General features: G+C 40.3%; 1 protein-coding gene and 1 pseudogene across 1 annotated transcript; one reads left to right on the top strand and one right to left on the bottom strand.

The window, feature by feature from the left end:
• Nucleotides 1-7,870: 7,870 nt before the first annotated feature.
• Nucleotides 7,871-8,699, bottom strand: LOC115810352 (serum amyloid P-component pseudogene; annotated as a pseudogene).
• An 11,412-nt stretch (nt 8,700-20,111) lies between these two features.
• On the top strand, nt 20,112-21,298 carry LOC115809901 (serum amyloid P-component-like). Its single transcript, XM_030771759.1, has 3 exons — nt 20,112-20,169; nt 20,489-20,591; nt 20,782-21,298. Exons 1-3 carry the CDS (start codon nt 20,112-20,114, stop codon nt 21,296-21,298), a joined length of 678 nt encoding a protein of 225 aa, XP_030627619.1.
• Nucleotides 21,299-21,507: the final 209 nt, after the last annotated feature.

Genomic DNA, 21,507 nt, shown 5'->3' with positions numbered 1-21,507 from the left:
TGCACTCTGTATGTCACATGCTCTCTTGTACAGTTGAATATCGTACATATAATGCTGCATGTAACGTTTTGTGTTTGTCTCTTTTACTGGTCACGAAACATGATTTGAGATGCAAGCTTTTGTTTCTTTACGTGTGGCTTGATACTGTCTGTTTTGGCCCACTTATTTTCTAATGACCTGTTTCCATTAAGTGGCCTATCTCACTAAGCAAGTATTTCAAAGCTGCTTACCAGTAATTCACATGTATATATGTGCTTTCTTATTTATACCACTCAGTGTAATGGATGTTAATGTGCTGAATGTGCATCAAATGTAATATCATTTTAAATTTTCTCTCTACCTGTCCAGGCACGATACACAAAAAATAGCATTTTATCTCAACTTGCCACATTTATAGGGATGTTCAGTAGTAAGCTGAGCTCTTCAAACTGATCACAATTACTATCCATACAAGCACAGAAAAACTATGCAAAAGAATTTTTGTAATACAGTGAATGACTTTGATTTTGAATACGATGGACATATAAAACAAATTGTCTGTGTTTCCATTTGCCCTTAGTATGACTTTTTGGCAAATCATACAAGACAAAAACAACTGTTGTTGCTCAACATGGCTGGTTGTAAAATCAAAGCTCTACCTTTGTAGGTACTGGGATTGCTTTACCGTTTTCACACTCTTGTGTTTGCTGTCTTGGTTTAAAGAATGAAGTTAAGTCCTTAAAAAGGATTGACAGCTGACCTCTTGGTACACTCAGCACATTGAGTTTTAATCCTATAAGTAAATGTTGGTTAACAACTTGGTCTTTTTATTTGTTCACATGTCACTATGTTTCCTGCTGACAGTGAAATTCATATCTTTAGAATACAAGGCTGTTTACTTTATTATCACAATGCATAAATCTAAAGATTAAATTCTTAAGATAGATTTTAAATAATACCACCCATTGCATTTTTAGTCATACTTCACTAACACATGTCCCAGTGACTTGTGAGAACCGAAGCAATCATTTTGATTTTTAAGCATAACTTAGCTCATTTTCCAAATGCGTAAAAATGTGGCCTCATATTTGTTTCCAAATGAGATATTCTCTTTGCTCAGGTTTTTCCTCATTCTCTTCACCTAATGTAGACACTCAGAACCTCATCACAAATCTGCCCACCACAGGAGAGCTGGAAATACTTTTAAGACAATGTAATGCCTGATAATGCCACAGACCACGGTAAACACGACAAACCTCATAGTGATTTCAAAGCAAGCGCCATGCTGATAAGTTTTATGTCGGCTTTAATAGAAGAATTGGCACTTTTAGGGTGCTGATGCTGGAGACTGTTGTAATGATGTGGCTATGCTGACACCTGCTGGAAGTCGGTGAGAGTAAGGATAGAAAGAATATTACAGAAAGAAATGACTGGGCATGTGTCTATTCACCACTTCAATCATCCATTGAGATCTACCCATTGCAAAACTCATACCTTGTCTCAAAGGAATAATTCTGAATAATTCTCATAGTCAAACCAACCCCAAGTGTGGTGAGACAGATACAGAAACACCATGTTACAATAATGCCTAGAAGCAGTGAATACCAAGAGTATCACAGGTCTAGGACATCTAGAAGTGCCTTGTCACAGTCTAACCACAAATCTGGAAGATTTACAATTTACAATTTAGTTATTTGGCAGATGTTTTTTACCAAAGCGACTTACAATTGGTACCCATAGCTCAGCTGGACAACAGCTGGAAAAAATAAAAGCAACCACAAAGTTGGACAGACCAGTCACTCAACACAGTCTGTAGTCACTATGGAGAAACTCAGCGATAAGGTAAAGTTTTACCTGAGGCTATTTGGAAAGTGTAGGCAAGTCAGCTTGTCTTTCTTCACAAACAATACTCAGGAAGTCTTCCACAAAAGTCTGACAAATCTCTCTATAAATATTATGGACATTGTTTCCGACACTGACAACATCCTTGCTTCTGTGGAAGATGAAGAGCAACATAATGGAAACTGGTCTGTTCACTCGTCACAGCCATAATTTGTGGGCTAATAAAACTACAGAACTATTATGTGCGATGCTGTGGAGTTGGCACAGCTACCAGATACAAAGTCAACTGTGATTCAATTCACAAAGTCTGTGCTGGTAAGACATGGACCCTGCCAGGAAAATACACAGATCAATGGTCAAGTAGACATGAGTGTGCAAATCATTCAGTTCAGACTGAATCACGGCTGATATGACAGAATCTGACCCTATACACTGGCTTCCTGGAAACACACCAGTTGGGGATTACGGATCACCTGCTCAAATATCCATAAACAGAGAACTGAGAATACTCTGTTCCTAAAGATGCTGCAAAAAATAAATGATTCAAAAGTTGTAAACTGTTTTTTCTTTAAATACTGCTGTTTACCAAACACACAAAAAAAATACAATTAGTCTTCTCCATCTATTCATCCGCTTTTAGACAATTCGCTTCTGTTTTCTGTGTGGCTATGATGACACCTGCTGAGAATGTGTTGTTTGAGCTGAGAGACATAAAGGGCCTTTACAACAGTCACAATAAAGATACACATAGCCTGGTCGTAAAAAGAGACATTCACTCTGCTTCACTCAAATCTCAGAACACTAGGAAACTTGGGCACTGAAGGGAAAATCCCCTTGTTAAACCTGCGTGTTTCTTTAAATTTTGTTTCCTTTTGCAACAAGATTTCTTCATCTCCTTTTGCAACATTGTTGCCATTCTTTTAAATACATGAATCGCTGGAACTTCAGACGTAATAGTACTGAATGATTCAAAGGTGTTGATATTTGTTGTTGTTGGAATGCTAGATTCAAGATGGAAATCATGACACATTCTGCAGGTGATATGTGATTCATTCCTGAGTTATATGCTTTTTAAGGACTCTCATCATCTCACACTGTCAAGAAAATTAAAGTAAGAAAGTGCGATGAAACTTTCCCACTGCAGTTCTTTACTAGCCTAATGACTAGCATGACATTACGAATCATACGTTAAGTATGTGTCTCTACAGTATGAACAGAAACTGTTTCTTTGCTTAACAAGACACCATAGATCCCTTGAAGTTTTCGTTGCTCAGTCATTTTAAAAACGTGTGTAGCCTATGTAATGCGTTACTTTGACTGATAGTCACGTCACGATTAGCTGAAATAAAGCTTAGTTTTTAAGTGATGCGTAAGATAACAAGATACCGTAATTCCATTATCACTTTCATTGTTGAGGCATCTTAATCAGCGATTTTCCATCAATGACACATGTTCGTATCACGTAATACGTTCACTGTATGCTATATAAGCAGAGCTTTTCATACAGTAAGACAAACTTCCAAGGACATAGCACCACCACATAAATGGAAATAGCATTCACTTTATAGGCCACGTTAACAATACAGTAGTTAACAACTATTAAGGTAATCCTTATAATGTAATACTCCATCCTGTATATAGCCCTATGTTTTTGTGAATGTATTCCTGTTACCTTTCGTTTACGTTTTGGGTCAGCTGTATGGAGTGTTGGAAATAACGCGTTACAAAGTACCATGTTAATGTAGCCAAATTCCACTACTTTTTGCGGTAACAAGCAATGTAACTAATTATCTTTTCAAATGAAATGAAATTGAAATGAGCTCGTTACTTTTGTTTTGAGTGAAAATATTAATGGACAACTGTAGACTATAGCAGACAAATGCATCCTATTCCCCCAGTTTCCTATTTATGATCTAACGTCAACCGACCGTAGCGCAATGAATGTGTCAATCAATCAATCAGCATTAGCCCACACAATGGCTGACAGTTCGGGCAATGTGAGCTTCCTGTCCTGGAAATATGAACATTATTTTTCCCTCCTCGAGATCAAGGACAAAAATATACTGGTGAGTTGTAGACTATGTGCAGATGTGAGCACTTTATCCACATCAAAGAATAGTCATTCTAATCTTCTGAAGCACCTGGTAAAACAACACGCCTCTACAAAGCTAATCGCGAAAAACCCCAGTGCTAGCGCCGCTGACCAAGGAGCCACTGCATCCAAACAGCCAAAGCTTGATTTGCTTGGTATACATTGATAAGAGAATTGAAGCAAACATTTAAAAGTAACGCAAAAGTTACTCTCCCTATTATATATGCAGTAATTGGTAATGTAATTCAGTTACTTTTGAAAGAAGTAACTACTAACTAACTAATTAGCCTACTCATTTTCAGTAACTTGCACAACACTGACTGCATGTCAAAGCTGTCAGCTGACGCGTGAACTTTTGAAAGGGTTTTTAAAAGAAACACGGAAGTGTCTGGATAGAGGCTGGCACGTAAAAACTCAGGGGGTGCATCACAATAGTCTTTTTTGCATATGAGGGTCCCTAACTGACGCTCTGTTCGAAATGTACTCTCACGCACTATATAGTGCACTATGTAGTGTGTCAGCCATTTTGTAGTGCTGCTCAAAATCTCAAGTGAAATTTTACTACACTATATAGTGCGCTATAGAACCGTCGCGAGGCAAATGTAGCGTACAGAAGCTGTGCCCTACATCGAGCGACTGAGACCATCATACATTGCGCCCTGTCTCGTGAAAGCAGAGAGTCTTTACAGACAAATCAGGTGCAGATATTCTGGCGTTTGTTTGCGACAGAGATAATAATTACAACTATTCGGCGCATAATTATGTTGTAGCGTAACGTCCAAATAGTGTCCGAAATGTATCAACAGCAGTCAACAGTTACCCCTAGTGAGTGTTCCATGTAGCAAACACTATATAGTGAGTGAGTGAACAAGTGAGCATTTCGAACACGGTGTAAGTGAAATGACCAAGTATCCAAGTGGAAGCCATGATAAGAGCTGGTTGAATTCCCTAAATGCTCAGGATAGGTGCTTTGCTGTTTCCTTTCCTATCTCCTTTAGCATATGGTACACTGAACCATCCGAAAGAAAGGAGATAATTTCATCACACAATTATTTGCGGCTGCAACATTTCAAGCAATGCACCATTGCACCATTCACAAAAACAAATGATTATGTGAATGTAGGGCTGGGCGGTATGGCCTAAAATTTATATCTATAATTTGAAGCACAGACGGTGATGGTATATATCACGGTATATTCTGTTTTCTTAAAATTTCAATATAAATGCTTCTGAAAGGGTAAAGCACTGGTATGGCAACTGCATGGAAGCTATTGCTGTACTCTTAACTGTATTACTAGGACATATTTCACATAGTAAAGGTATTTTAAGAACAAGTACACAGTAGGTGCATTTACATGGAGCCTAATATTCCGTTAATAATTGGATTCAAGCTCAATCGGAACGAAAATGCCTCGTGTAAGCACCCCGATCGGATTGGGCTATTTCATTCATTCGGATTTAAAGAGGTGGTGTAGATTTCTGATAATCCGTTTGATAGGAAATATTAGCTATGTAAACGCTCTATCGGATTGTCTTCTGCACTTGGAACTTTCTGCGCATATTAATTACGCGAAGTAATGGCGTATTGACGTTTTACTATGCATGACAGAGTTTAGATTACATGGCGTACAGTGCGAGAAATTTGACACGCTTGTGTTTCTCAAAGAATTAAGAATAGTCTAGATGGGTGCAAATCCCACAACAACTAGCTGTTTAAGCAAGCTTTGGAGAATATTCCAAGCAGAGATTATGTAATTATTATTATAATTAAAGCTACAATTAGTAATAAGTAAGTAATTAACTGATCAAATCACTGACCTGAAGTAAAGCTTTCGTTGCCCTGGCTCTTTACTTGAAAGTGAACTTTCTTTTGACCACTCTAACATTATTTATTTCTGTGTATGACTGGCTTAGAAAATTTTATATAGCCTTCAACCACATCATACAAGTTGGCACCAGGCAATTTGCAGTTGCAATGAATTCCGATTGTACGCTCACTCACTCTCACTCACTCACTCATTATCTAAGCCGCTTATCCTGTTTAGGGTCGCGGGGGGGTGCTGCAGCCTATCCCAGCGCTCATAGGGCGAAAGGCAGGGAAACACCCTGGACAGGTCGCCAGTCCATCGCAGGGCCGATTGTACGCTTGTGACATGTAAATGCGCACAAACTATCCGATCGCTCTCATGTAAATGGTACATTTGGAATCATCAGTCGGAATAATTTCATTCCAATTGATAAAAAAGTGTGCATGTAACTGTAGCTGGTGATGGCATTTGTTATGTAGGTCCACCACTCTGCCGGTCAGCATAGTATATTCAAAATCCATACCGTAGGGCAAATTCATACCATTGTACTTTCTATACCCTCTATGCCATCCATTAATGTGTGAATGTACTATTAATCACTGGATAGTATTAAGTGCATTCTTGATGCGATACGAAGACTCTTTGACGAAAGTTTTCTTATGTAATGACTTGCTGATCCTATACAAGTAAAATCAAAACATGAGAGTAACATGACAGTGATGGTGAAGATAACAGTTTCTAAGCAGTTGCTGTGTAGGCACCCAATGTGTTTCCACCTTTTCTTGTTATTATGTCATCTTCCTCTTCTTCTTCTTCTTCTTCTTCAGGCTAGGGAGTCTATGGCAGCCCCTAGAACCGTATAGTAAAAAGTTGTGAAATTTTGCACACTAATTGGGGATTCTTTTTACAAAGTTTCATGTCTGCGCCCCAAGTGCTCTAGCGCCACCAGTAGGTCGAATTTGGAGATGCATTTGTGTACGTAACTTTTGAACCGCGTGCCAAATTTTTGAAAATGGTACCACTGGATTTCTTAGATCAAGCCGAGTTCACCACACTCCATGCTGTCAATTTCCGCCATATTGGATTTTCCGCCATACTGGAATTTATGAAAAAGTTTAAAAAGTTTTCACAGGCCACAAATTTTGTCCAATCTTCCCCAAAATTGGCACAGATGAACTTCAGATCAAGCCTAACAAAAGTTATTTGTTGGCATTTCGATTGATGAAAGCATTCACCCATTACAGCTGATCAAAATAATACAGCCGATCAGCAATGCTTTTATGTACTAGCACCAAACTTGGTATGTGGACTCAGGACCCCGTCCTGAGGATGTGCAAAAAATTGTGTCATTCGACCCCTGGGGGGTGCTGCAATAAGCAAAAACATCTTTTTGCCTCTTAAGTGTTCATGTGTTTCTCTTAGCAAAAATTCAGATCAGTTGTCAGATCAGTTGTCATAAAACTTGCTATCAGTGCTTAAAGCCACGCTTTTAACATGATCAGATCAAGTTGCCACGTCGACTCTGCCCTGGTGGGCTGCTTGGCCCCCACATCGTTACTTGCAGCACTATTCTTTTGTCTTTTTTTTTCTAGCTGCTCCAGTCGTGGATTGCATTTTTGCTTTCTGGTGGATTATTGGGGCTCTTTTCCGTGGATTTTTGTTTGCCCTTTTTGCATAGTATTTCTTTGGATTACTTTTTAGTTTTGAGTGACTTTACTTCTATGTTGCCAGCGAGTGGAGACACTGCGCACTTTATGGCTGGGGCTCTAAGAATGTTGTTTGCTGTGTGTGAGTGGGAAGGGTGAATGTATGCTCAGGCTTGATGGTATAACATTGGAAATATCCTTTGAAAACGCGATCCCCAGTGTTTTATCTTTGTTCTCTCTTATTTACCAATCTGAAGTAGACACAATTAAAAGGAAACACATTAATAATATAGTAAAGGAAAATAAAACATAACCCGTGTATTTTTGCAATAATCAATATTTATTTAGCTGGTTGTTACACATGTGTTCTAACACGCAGATACATGTTTGCAGCATATAGTAATTAAGCAAGCACAGGTCCCTATAATATTAATACTTCATCATAATAGCTTCTAAAAGTTGCAATCACAATACAAAGCGATATTTTTCCCACTTTCCTGACACTAGAAACAGTATTCTGAGGTCCTGTTTTCAACAACCACATTCCCAACAGAGTTGAACTCAAGCGCTTTCCAATTTAGGATGTTCCCTGGAGTAAAATTATCATCATTTGCAAATTTGGTGATCTCGCAGTAAGAAAGGACATAGTCCCACAGGTGGATGTTTGCCAGGAGCCCCACAAATGACTCAATAGTGGCAAACCCTCCCCTCATACGAGTCCTGCTCTTGACCAACGATTATGATAGGAGCTCCATTCAGAACATCTCGCGGACCCTGTTTTCGAGAGCCAGGCCTCCCATTGATAAATGGTTGAACCAAGCCCGAGCCAGATTCCCAAGTGCCACACACAGATACCCAGGAATTTTGCTCATCAGGGATTTTGTGAAAAACAATTTCTTTATTTTGTACATAAATGTTCAGCTGGCCCCTAGTACTTGATTTGAACAGGAGAAAGCCATTTGAACGTGAGCGCGTAGCCAAGGAAAAGAGGACCTGGTTTCTGCTCAGGTCTGTGAAGTACCTTTTAAATAAACAGGAGATTTAAGCAATTCAGTCAACTTCAAAAGAGAAGAAATAAGGAGACAAATATATGAAGATTAATATAGGTGAAGACATGCAAAACAGTCATTATTAATGTAAAAAAGAAGTACATGCTGCAAGTCTGCTGTTTCCTTTGATTATTTCATGAGTAATTATTTTATTCTGCAGTGTTAACCTGAGGCAGACAGTCACAGAGCTGAACTCTCCTCTAGCTGAAATCAGCCGAACATGAGCTGTGCTGGACTCCGCAGGAAAGGTAAACACCTTACCTGAGAGGTCTGTACAAATCATAATGGAAAGGATGGAAATGAATAATTATGGGATACAGCTAAAGAGGCTTGTCAATCAAATAAGAGTTGTTTGCTATGTTTGAGCATTACCCTATTAAGAATTACAGATGGGCAGATTCACAGGTGGTGTAAAAATTAAAATGGAGAAATTGAAATACTCCATAAATTTGTACTTTGCAAATTTACTGGACATATGTTGTGTGTTTCCACTTTACAACTCTGTAGCAAACTGTTAAAATATGCTCACACATGATAAGGAAATCCCGAAATACATAACAAGAAATGAGCAAGACAAGATAGAGTGAACTTTTCCTTACCCTGAGGAGAAGCACATGTTACCAAGATGGCAAGGAGACAGATAAGCTTTTCCATCTGTTTTAAAAAGTTTGATTCGTGTCTGCATACCAAATAAAAATCAAACATAAAAATACATGAGATTAAATGATTCAATCTCAACTTCTGACAGGTTTTTAAAGGATACAGATAACAAAATGTTATGTACAAAATGCTATGTAGACACCTTCTGAGAACATGCCATTCTAGCTAAGAGACATGGAGAACCTTTATAGCAGTCAGAACAAAGACATACACAGCCTGATCAGGAACTGAGACATTCAGTCTGCCTCACTCTAATCTTAGTAAACTAAGAAAACTAACAACTACCTAAACTAAACTAAGAAAACTAACTCACTCCTTGTTGCTGTCTGAGTCCTCATCATCCAAAACCCCGCCTATTGACTGTAAGGGAAATTTGGAATCCCCTGTAACAAGGGTTGCTAAGTCTCAGAGACTTAACTTAAGATGTGATGAATCATTTACCTGTATTTCATGTGCATGGGATGATTCTAGATGGGTAGGCACAACCTCTCCAAACAGAGAGGAGTACAGAGTATTTATACAGTGTTACACACAACTTCAGAGGTGACGTGATGTGGGGATGGGACTAATCTGTGTAGCTTGCTCTGACAGCGTTGGGCAATCGCAGAGTTCATCTGAGATGCTCCATCACAACTTCCTCTCAGTAACTTCCCTTTTTCTGACGTATGATTTTATCTTTAATACAGACATAATTTCAGACTGTGACAGACGGTGACGGCCTGACATACCCTCAACAGTTCCATAACATACACATCACATTGTCTGCCACATGCCCTTCGTGGAGGAGGCAGGGCCGGAGGATTCGGGGGGGGGGGGGACACTCATCTCCCTGGCGGAGGTCACTCAGGCAGTCAGGAAACACTGCAGTGGCAAGGCGCCGGGAGTGGATGAGATCCGGTCTGAAATGCTCAAGGTCAGAACCTCCCCATCCCTGCGAGGAACAGCCTGGATGAGGCCCTGCTTGCCCCTCCTGAGTTGCCTGAGTGTTTGGCTGAAGCTCTTTGAGGCCAACCGAAAGTCCTTCTCCGTTGCTTCCCCAAACTCCTCCCATACCCGAGTTTTTGCCTCCATGACCCCCATCATTGCTCCCCTTTTGGCCTGCTGGTACCTCTCAGCCGATTCCGGACCCCCCTGAGCCAGCCAAGCCCGGAAGGCCTCCTTTTTCAGCCAGACGGCCTCCCTCACCGATGGCGTCCACCAACGGGTCCTTGGGTTGCCTCCATGACAGGCACCAACGACTGTTTTGCCAAAGCTCAAAGCTGCCGCTTCAACAATGGAGGCCTTGAACAGGGTTCATTCGGACTCCATGTCCCCAACCTCCCTCAGGATCAGGGAGAAGCTTCTCTGGAGGTGTGAGCTGAAGACTCCCTGGACAGGGTCCTCAGCCAGATGTTCCCAGTTCACCTTCACTATGCACTTGCGTTTACCAGGTCTATCTGGCAGCCACCCCCACCATCTAATCCAACTCACCACCAGGTGGTGATCAGATGACAGCTCTGCCCCTCTGTTCGCCGGAGTGTCCAGAAGATACGGCCGTAGATCTGATGAGACTACTACGAAGTTGATCATTGACCATTGGCATAAGGCGCTCTGGTACCAGGTACACTTGTGAGCTGCCTTATGCTCAAGCGTGGTGTTCATTATGGACAATCCATGACTCGCATAGAGGTCCAACAACAAAGCACCGCTGAGGTTCAGATCAGGTAGGCCGTTCCTCCCAGTCACCCCCCTCCAAGTTTCTCCATCATTGCCAACATGAGCGTTGAAGTCTACCAGCAGAACAGAGTCACAGAGTCCCCAGATGGTACATTCACTAGGACACTTTCCAGTGCCTTGAGGAAGGCTGGGTACTCCAAGCTGCCGTTTGGCATGTACGCTATCACGACAGTCAGAGATTTCCCCCCTGCAACCCAAAGTCACAGTGAGGCGATCCTCTCATTCACCAGGACAAACTCCAACACAGCGGCACTCAGTGGGAGGCTAACAAGTAACCCCACACCTTCCCACCGCTTCTCATCCTGGGCAACTCCAGAGAAATATAGAATCCAGCCCTCTTCCAGGAGTTTGGTTCCAGAGCCAAAGCTGTGCGTAGAACCAAGCCCGATTATATCTAGTTGGTACCACTCGACCTCCTGCACAAGTTCCGGCTCCTTCCCCCCTGAGAGGTGACATTCCATGTACTAAAAGCCAGTTTCTGTACTGTAAGTCCAGTCCACTAGAGCCTTCACTCCAACCCTCCACCCCTGTGGCATCGCACTCAGCCCCTATTTCTCCCCTCGTGGGTGTTGGGCCCACGAAAGGGCGGCCCCACGTGGCTCGTTCAGGCTGAACCCAACCGGACCCTGTGGCAGGTCCAGCCACCAGGCGCTCACCTATGAGCCTTGCTGCATGAGCACACATTGTTCTGGTTCAGTGGTTCTCAACTCCAGTCCTGACCTGCACGTCTTTGTTTTAACTCGGGACTGACACACCAGATTCAACTGTTCAATCAATCATCAAGCCCTTGACTACTTCAATTACCTGTGGTAATGAACAGTTAAAACAATGAGGTGCAGGACAGTGGGCCCTCAGGACTGGAGTTGGGAACTGCTGTTCTAGTTCAACTTTCTCTTTGTAATTTCCCATTGTTTGACACACAATAACACTATTGTAGACTAGACTCTAGTAAGACAGTACAGAATAGTTCAAACAACCATTAATGCTTTAAAATATTTTCCACATGACTGATTTATCCTTGGGGCGGCACGGTGGCACAATGGGTAGTGCTGTTGCCTCACAGCAAGAAGGTTGTGGATTCGATTCCTGGCCGGGCGGCCAGGGTCCTTTCTGTGTGGAGTTTGCATGTTCTCCCTGTGTCTGTGTGGGTTTCCTCTCCAGTTTCCTCCCCAGTCCTAAACAACCACTAAATTGCCCCTAGGTGTGAACGAGTGTGTTTGTATGTGTGTCTGCCCTGTGATGGACTGGGAAACTGTCCAGGGTGTTTCCCACATGCATTGCAAAGGCAGTAAATAACAGCCTACATGTAGTGTGTGTAATAAAGGCAGTAAGTAACAGGCTACATGTAGTGTGCGTAATCTGTAGTTCAAACAGTAACTGCATTGGTCATATCGGCGAGTGTATGGCATTGACATGTCAGAAAAAATGGTATCTGGAAATCATTGAATTGATCAAGTCTGAGAAGGTGGTGGAAGTGGGGGAGGGAGAGGAGTTTTGGTATGTGTGACTGTAGTGCAACAACGACTATGATGAACACTGTGTTTTTGTATGTGGTGTGTTCTCATATCTGAGTGTGACTGCTGTGAGGTTTCATCTCTGAACAGATAAATACAATAGTACAGTAAAATAGACTAAAATGTTTGATTTTTACAGCTAACAGGCTGACATGAGTGTAGGACACTACAGAGATGAATCAACCAATCACTCACTCCATCAAACAATCAGTCAGTGGAACAAACAAACGGATTCTTCATTTTCTTTATTTTTACACTGAAGTGAAGAAGATAATAAAAAGACGCCAGCAAACATTGCCTATAAGAAAAACAGAAGAGTTTTAAATGATCCAAAATCAAAGAAAAGGATTTTTTTTTGTTCACAGATAAAGTTAATTATCAGATTTGGTTGTTTAGGTTTAACCTGTGAACAATCCTTTTTATTCCTTTACACTAGAAACAGAATTCTGGGGTTCTGTTTTCAACAACCACACTCCCGGAGTTGAACTCAAGCGCTTTCCAATTTAGGATGTTCCTCGTAGTAAAATTATCATTGTTTGCAAAGTGGGTGATCTCGCAGTAAGAAAGGACATAGTCCCACATGTGGACATCTGCCAGGAGCCCCACAAATGACTGACCAGCGTCAAACCCTCCCTCATACAAGTCCTGGTCTTGATCAGCGTTTATGATTGGAGCTCCATTCAGAACATCTCGTGGACCCTGTTTTCGAGAGCCAGGCTTCCCATTGATCCATGGTTGAGCCAAGCCTGAGCTAGAATCTCAAGTGCCACACAGATACCCAGGAATTTTGCTCCTCAAGAGTTCGTGAAATTCGACAGCTTGATTTTGTACATAAATGTTCAGCTGGCCCCCGGTATTTGTTTTGAAGAGGCTACAGGCCTGTGAAGTACCTTTAAATAAAGGAAATTTAGGGAATTCACCAACTCTCAGTCATTATCCAAGCTGCATAGCCTAATAAGGGTCGTGGGAAGTGCTGGAGCCTATCCCAGCATTCATTGGGCAAAAGGCAAGGAAACACCCTGGACAGGTCACCAGTCCATCGCTCAAGGAATTCAGTCAACCTCAAATGAGGAGAAGTGAGAAGACAAATATATACATCAGTTAACAATGTTATATTAAGATATAGATTAAAAAATAGATAGAACTGCTTGCAATGAACAAACACATTTACATGTATCAATTAAATAACTCATTTTCCATTTATGCCCATTTGATGTCAGTTGGAGCATCCATCTTTTGATCTAGTCTCAGGTGTAGATTCTTTTATACACTCTGCTTTGTAGACACTACTGACAGGACTACCAAACAGTGCAGAGACTAAACTAAGTTAATTTATATGGAAACATTTAGTGTTCCTTTTAATAGAAACTTCCTTCATTCAGAAAATGGCTCGTTACTGGTTTACAGGAAATCTGCCATTTGACACTTCCAGTTACTATTAATCTCAAACAGAACTGTGTGCTGTAAATCTGCTGTTTCCGTAGATTATTTCATAAGTGATTACTTCATTCTGCATTGTCACGTAATGGCCAGAATGTAGTTGCTTCAGTATCTGCCTTGCATGGACTAGCCCCATCGCTTAAAAGATAACACCTGCATTAAGTGTAGAGTATCTGAGGTAAGATGAGGACATGGTTGAATATTATTTTTTTATTTATCAGAAAAGGAAAACTTGAGAAATAGTGGTGTATAGAACAATGAATTCTGGGAAAATTCAGGGAAAGTTCTGGAAGCGATGGGATTGGACCATGCAAAAACAAATGATGTAAGGGGTGTTACCATACAACTGTGTCATGTGCTTATTGGATGCATAGGTTTAGCATATTGATAAAATTTTAGATATGAGTAAGTGATTTTCTGTATTAGATTCAGTCACTCCCTGGGACCTGACTCAGTTTGTTGTATTTTGCTCACTACTGAATGCAATAAACTTGCACTGCATCAGACTTCTGAAGACTTCGACTGCTTTTTGAAACTTAGAATTCATTTTAAACTTAGCATAAGAAGTACGGCATTTAGTGTGGAGTTGGGACTCGGTCGTATCTGGCCCTGACCTGGGAGTCTCTCCCACTGTACTTAGTCTATTTCTAGTTTACAACTACTTAGAAAGCATGTATGGGAATACAGAAAGACATGACAAGAAATGACAAGAAACAAGTCCGAACAAACTTTTCCTTACCTTGAGGAGAAGGGTAACATGTTGCCAAGACGATGAGGAAACAGATAAGCTTCTCCATCTGTTTTAAACAGAATTTAGAACCAATTTAATCTACTTTTAATACAATTAATAGTCAATACTCACAGGATACCAGACACTTATCAAACATAAAAATACTTGTCATACATGAAGCCATCACACATTTACAGAACAGATATAACAAAATGTTCAGCTGAAAAAAAAAGATCTTTACCTTTAGACCACCGCAGCAAGACTGTGAATATTTAGTTCTGTGGCCCTCACTTAAATACTGCTAACTTGTATATGGGTTCAATTCGTCACTCATCACGTTCTGTTAAGGAAACTTCTACTTTCAATTGCTGATGCCTAAATAATCATGACAAGAGACAAGGAGGTGAAATGAGTTCAGAATCGACTGTGCTTTGTTTAAGTCCTCATTCTTTTAAAAATACTCATGATAGTTACAATATACAAGCCTTTGTCCTGAGGCCAAAAAAAATTTTAAGCGTCCTCAAGCACAAACTCAAGGAACTCGTCACGAACTCCATCATCATATGAGCATAGGCCTTTGCAAGATGCTAGCAGCACCGTATGGCTCGCTTTTCCAACTGACACAGGAACTTCACGAACTTCACACACTAACATGGTATCCATGGCATGACATGGTGAATTGTGTAAGAGTGATCCGGAGTGATAAAGTGCTGATATACTGCCATATAAACAAAAGAGGACTGTTTACTATGTTCTGAATGAAAGGGTAAAAACAGTTTAATCTCTATCGTCTGAAAGGTTTTCTTTCTTTTGTCTCCAAATATTTGAACTTTTTTGTGCTTTTGTTGTTTAGTCCTTGTTTTGTCCTTTCAGAAGTAAATGTTGATATCTGTGAACATCTTCTAATTCAAACTGGACACTGCAGACATTGTAGAGCTGTCTACTTTTATTTACAACACTGTAGTATATTCAGTGAGGCAACCCTTTGATTAGCTATGTCATGACTTTTGGTGGAGTAACATATAAAATATCAATGAATCAGGTCATTAATATGCTTTGTGTTTTGCAGTTTGTCTGTTTATGTACGCTGTATGTCACATGCTCTCTTGTTAAATACCGCACATATAATGCTGCATGTAACGTTTTGTGTTTGTCTCTTTTACTGGCCATGAAACATGATTTGAGATGCAAGCTTTTGCTTTTTACGTGTGGCTTGATACTGTCTGCTTTGGCCCACTTATTTTCTAATGACCTGTTTCCATTAAGTGGCCTATCTCACTAAGCAAGTATTTCAAAGCTGCTTACCAGTAATTCACATGTATATATGTGCTTTCTTATTTATACCACTCAGTGTAAGGGATGTTAATGTGCTGAATGTGCGTCAAACGTAATATCATTTTAAATTTTCTCTCTACCTGTCCAGGCACGATACACAAAAAATAGCATTTTATCTCAACTTGCCACATTTATAGGGATGTTCAGTAGTAAGCTGAGCTCTTCAAACTGATCACAATTACTATCCATACAAGCACAGAAAAACTATGCAAAAGAATTTTTGTAATACAGTGACTTTGAATGATTTTGAATACAATGGACATATAAAACAAATTGTCTGTGTTTCCATTTGCCCTTATTATGACTTTTTGGCAAATCATACAAGACAAAAACAACTGTTGTTGCTCAACATGGCTGGTTGTAAAATCAAAGCTCTACCTTTGTAGGTACTGGGATTGCTTTACCGTTTTCACACTCTTGTGTTTGCTGTCTTGGTTTAAAGAATGAAGTTAAGTCCTTAAAAAAGGATTGACAGCTGACCTCTTGGTACACTCAGCACATTGAGTTTTAATCCTATAAGTAAATGTTGGTTAACAACTTTTTATTTGTTCACCTGTCACTATGTTTCCTGCTGGCAATGAAATTCTTGTCTTTAGAATTCAAGGCTGTTTACTTTATTATCATATATTATCACATAAATCTAAAGATAAAAAAATTTGCACCTTGCACTCCACCCCTGTCTATGGCACTCCTTCACCAGTTCCACATATTTCCCCTTTTTCCTCTCGCTGGGCTCCTCCATCCGCTCCTCCCAGGGCACCATAAGCTCCAGCATGACCGCCTGGTTAGATGTCTCAGAGACCAGCACAATGTCTTGTCTAAGGGTGGTCTCCAAGATGTCTTCGGGGAATCTTAGTTGCTTTCCCAGGTCCACTCTTATCTGCCAGTCATGTGCTGTTCCCAAGAGTCCTGCTCAGGCTTTTGGTTGGGGATTTGGATGTTCTCCTGCTCTCACAAATGTGATTCTGCATCTTAGTGGTCTGAGACGCTTGATCTGGTCAGTGGTGCTGCAGATGGACTCAGCAATTACCTTCAGCACTTGGTTGTGGCACCAGCATTAGCGACCCTCCCCTAGTGCTTTAGGACAGCGGCTGAGGACAAGCTCCAGTTTTCCTCTTCCTTGGCACAAGTGACATGTTGGTGTTTCAACCTTGCCCCACAAAAGAGGTTAGATGGGCTAGGCAGAACATCATACTTCAATAACACATGTCCCGGTGACTTGTGAGAACCAAAGCATTTTAATTTAAAGCATAACTTAGCTCTTTGTAATTTCATTTTCCAAATGCATAAAAAAGTAGCCTCACATTTGTTTCCAAATGAGATATTCTCTTTGCTCAGGTTTTTCCTCATTCTCTTTACCTAATGTAGATGGTCATTTCATACTCACTCTACCTACCTCCTGCTGTAACACTCAGAACCTCATCACAAATCTGCCCACCACAGGAGAGCTGGAAATACTTGCAAGACAATGTAATGCCTGATAATGCCACAGACCACGGTAAACACGACAAACCTCATAGTGATCTCAAAGCAAGCGCCATGCTGATAAGTTTTATGTCGGCTTTAATAGAAGAATTGGCACTTTTAGGGTGCTGATGCTGGAGACTGTTGTAATGATGTGACTATACTGACACCTGCTGGAAGTCGGTGAGAGTAAGGATAGAAAGAATATTACAGAAAGAATTGACTGGGCATGTGTCTATTCACCACTGCATTCATCCATTGAGATCTACTCATTGCAGAACTCATACCTTGTCTCAAAGGAATAATTCTGAATAATTCTCAGAGTAGTCAAACCTACCCCAAGCGTGGTGAGACAGATACAGAAATACCATGCTACAATAATGCCTAGAAGCAGTGAATACCAAGAGCATCACAGGTCTGGGACATCTGGATGTGCCTTGTCACAGTCTAACCACAAATCAGGAAGATACCCATAGCTCTCACCCACAAGCTGAAAGAGGAGTTGCAACAGCTGGAAAAAATAAAAGCAACCACAAAGTTGGACCGACCAGTCACTCAACAAAGTCTGTAGTCACTATGGAGAAACTCAGCGATAAGGTAAAGTTTTACCTGAGGCTAGTTGGAGCATCATGATTTCATGCTAGCTGTGGCTACAGGCAAACACTTTACACAGATGATTCATCATCACTTACAACATTTAAACATGTGGAAAGTACAGACACGTCAATTTGCTTTTCATCACAAACAATACTGAGGAAGTCTTCCACAAAAGTCTGACAAATCTCTCTATAAATATCATGGCTATTGTTGCCGACTACCAACTTAGTGTTGCCAACTTAGACTCAAGTTACTTCTTTTCTTGTGTGTGGCAAAGTAGAGGGCAGTCTTAGGGTAATAAGACGTTTGGGACTCTTGTACAAAACTTCAGTTGGCTCATTGGTCTAGGTGTAGGATTCTTGCTTTGGATGTGTGAGATCCCAGGTTCAGTTTTAGGATGAGCCCAGTTGGTTGCCATTTTGGCTTTGATCCAAGTAATGCAAAGTTTATTCCCATTCCCTCTCTGCCTGTATTTTTTTTTTTTTTTTTTTTGGTCATGGAAGTTTATTCATTGTCTTGGAAAATTGCTGACAAAGTTTTGATGTTTCATGTCTTACAAAGTGTAAATCTTGAAGTTCCAAAAATTTACAAATGCAAAATAGGTTAAACTATATGCCCCCTAATAACTAAATATACTACCTCTCATTAACAGTGGGTAACTGTAATTTTCTGTGACAGTTATCATATCAACAGCCCTGAACTTTATGTAAGTGAAACCAGAGTAGAAACCTCCAGCAACTCCCAGCGCACATTTGGAAATGAGAGAATAGCGTTACATTGACAGAGATAACTGCAAGTCAGTCCTGAGGTTGAGGAATGTGATTATCTCTGATCAACAAAAAGAACTGCAGAGAAATTAAAATGGATTTGTTTCAAATGAAATGTAAGCCCGGGCTACCAAACATAACTTTCATTTGATTTCAGTATTATTCATCAAGTTTCACATGGATGAATACACATCTGTGGAGGTAAAAAGATTGATATTGCTTACACTTTACAGTGCTGGGCAAGCTATTTAAAAAATGTAGCAAGCTAAGTTAGCAGTTACTCTACAAAAATAAAGCTCAGCTACATGAAGGTTTCTTTCAGAGAAATACAGCTACACTAAAAAGTTTGTGGCAAAAGTAATTTGCTACACTGAAGTCAAATGATTTGTTCTAATAGTTGATTATTACTAAACATAAAAAGTACTGCTAGTTATGGTACTGGTATTAGCATATATCCTCATGGACTGGCTCTGGGTCAAGAACAAGAGCCCCTCCAAAAATGGGTACAGCAAAAAACATTTAGCATATTTTCTGCTTCTAGATCACCACTATGGAGCTACCTCCACAAAAAACAGCTACCTTGTGTTGATTAAAAGTCAGTGACTGTATTTATCATTTTGTCGTATTTCTGTGGCGATTGTGCTGTTAAACGCTTGTAAGGAGAGGTCCTCAAGCTTTTTCGGTTGGAGTGACAGGTTGTGGACGGTTGCTGTGGTGACCAGTAAAGGGAGCGGTGTGAGATATAAGGTAGCTGCGCGAGCTCGTCGTTGTAATGAGAGCAGCTACAGAAAAACAGCACTGTTGTTCCTGTCATTATTCTCCATCTTTTAGACATCACTGTTGACACCACCCCAGACCTGGGAGGTGTTACATTTGTCACTGGATACCATGTTACTATGTAAAGCTCCTGTATTGCTCATGATGGACGTATTTGTGAAAATGGAATTGTTTCTTTGTTCCTTGAATTTTGCACAAGAAATTGCAGCTTCAAAGAGTCAGAGGGCCATGCAATGACGAACATTTTCTGTATTTTTCTGCCTGACTTCCTGTATTCCATAGATGTTTAAAAAGAATGTAACCTTTGAGAAGAAAAAGAACTTAAGAGTTTATTATACTTCCTTGTCTCTTTACATGGTGATCCAGGTACCAGCAATATAAGGTTGAAGTTGAGTGAGTGAGAGGTGTCATTCATGTTTGAGCCGTCAGTATTTAAGAGAAGCCAAAGAGCTAAGTACTCACGGTTGTGCTGCAGTGCTCTAAAGGTTAGGATATTATTTCAGCTGAACATTTTGTTATATTGGATGTATCCTGTAAGAAACTGACAGAAATTGACATTGAATCATTTAATCTCATGTATTTTTATGTTTGATTTTTATTTGGTATGCAGACACAAATCAAACTCAGGTTTGTGAATTGAGTAGTGAATCTATTTGAACTAAATTTAAATTGATTGTAAATATTTTTTAAAACAGATGGAAAAGCTTATCTGTTTCCTTGCCATCTTGGCAACATGTTGCGCTTCTCCTCAAGGTAAGGAAAAGTTCACTCTGCCTTGTCTTGCTCATTTCTTGTTATGTATTTCTGGATTTCCTTATTACTTGTGAGCATATTTTAACAGTTTGCTACTGTGGAAACACACAACATATATCCAGTAAATTTGCAAAGTACAAATTTACGGAGTATTTCAATTTCTCCATTTTAATTTTTACACCACCTGTGAATCTGCCCATCTGTAATTCTTAATAGGGTGATGCTCAAACATAGCAAACAACTCTTATTTGATTGACAAGCCTCTTTGGCTGTATCCCATAATTATTCATTTCCATCCTTTCCATTATGATTTGTACAGACCTCTCAGGTAAGGTGTTTACCTTTCCTGCGGAGTCCAGCACAGCTCATGTTCGGCTGATTCCAACAAGAGGAAACTTCAGCTCTGTGACTGTCTGCCTCAGGTAAACACTGCAGAACGAAATAATGACTTATAATCAAAGGACACAGCAGACTTACAGCATATACTTCTGTTTGAGTTTAATAATGACTGTTTTGCATGTCTTCACGTATATTAACCTTCATATATTTGTCTTCTTATTTCTCCTCCATTGAAATTGACTGAATTGCTTAAATCTCCTGTTTATTTAAAAGGTACTTCACAGACCTGAGCAGAAACCAGGTCCTCTTTTCCTTGGCTACACCCTCACGTTCAAATGGCTTTCTCCTGTTCAAATCAAGTACTAGGGGCCAGCTAATCGTTGCTGTACAAAATGAAGACATTGTTTTTCACAAACTCGCTGATGAGCAAAATTCCTGGGTATCTGTGTGTGGCACTTGGGAATCTGGCTCAGGTTTGGTTCAACCATGGATCAATGGGAAGCCTGGCTCTCGAAAACAGGCTTCTCGAGATATTCTGAATGGAGCTCCTATCATAATCGTTGGTCAAGAGCAGGACTCGCATGGGGGAGGGTTTGACGCTGGTCAGTCATTTGTGGGGGTCCTGGCAGATGTCCACATGTGGGACTATGTCCTTTCTTACTGTGAGATCACCCGCTTTGTGAATGATGATAATTTTACTCCAGGGAACATCCTAAATTGGAGAGCGCTTCAGTTCAACTCGGTTGGGAATGTGATTGTTGAGAACAGGACCCCAGAATACTGTTTCTAGTGTCAGGAGATAAAGGAGAGTGTTTACTGGTTAAACCTGAACAAACAAATTTGATAATGAATCACAGCATCTTTGAAAGAAATGTTTTCCTTGATTTTGAATCATTAAAGAAATCCTCTTTTCATCTTTCATCTTCTGTTCATCTTCTGTCGGCGATGTTTGGTGAGGTCTGTATGATATTCTCTTCAAGATGAAACGAAGAAATTAAA

The sequence above is a fragment of the Chanos chanos genome, chromosome 4, assembly GCF_902362185.1.
Source record: "Chanos chanos chromosome 4, fChaCha1.1, whole genome shotgun sequence".
NCBI lineage: Eukaryota > Metazoa > Chordata > Actinopteri > Gonorynchiformes > Chanidae > Chanos > Chanos chanos.
This window is presented reverse-complemented; position numbering and strand designations above follow the sequence as displayed.

What these genes read in the sequence shown, in the direction of transcription:
- LOC115809901 (XM_030771759.1), top strand. Translation starts at nt 20,112, where the DNA reads ATGGAAAAGCTTATCTGTTTCCTTGCCATCTTGGCAACATGTTGCGCT. An exon ending in ATGTTGCGCTTCTCCTCAAG is followed by an intron (nt 20,170 to 20,488) that starts GTAAGGAAAAGT and finishes TGATTTGTACAG; the next exon opens with ACCTCTCAGGTAAGGTGTTT. An exon ending in TCTGTGACTGTCTGCCTCAG is followed by an intron (nt 20,592 to 20,781) that starts GTAAACACTGCA and finishes TTTATTTAAAAG; the next exon opens with GTACTTCACAGACCTGAGCA.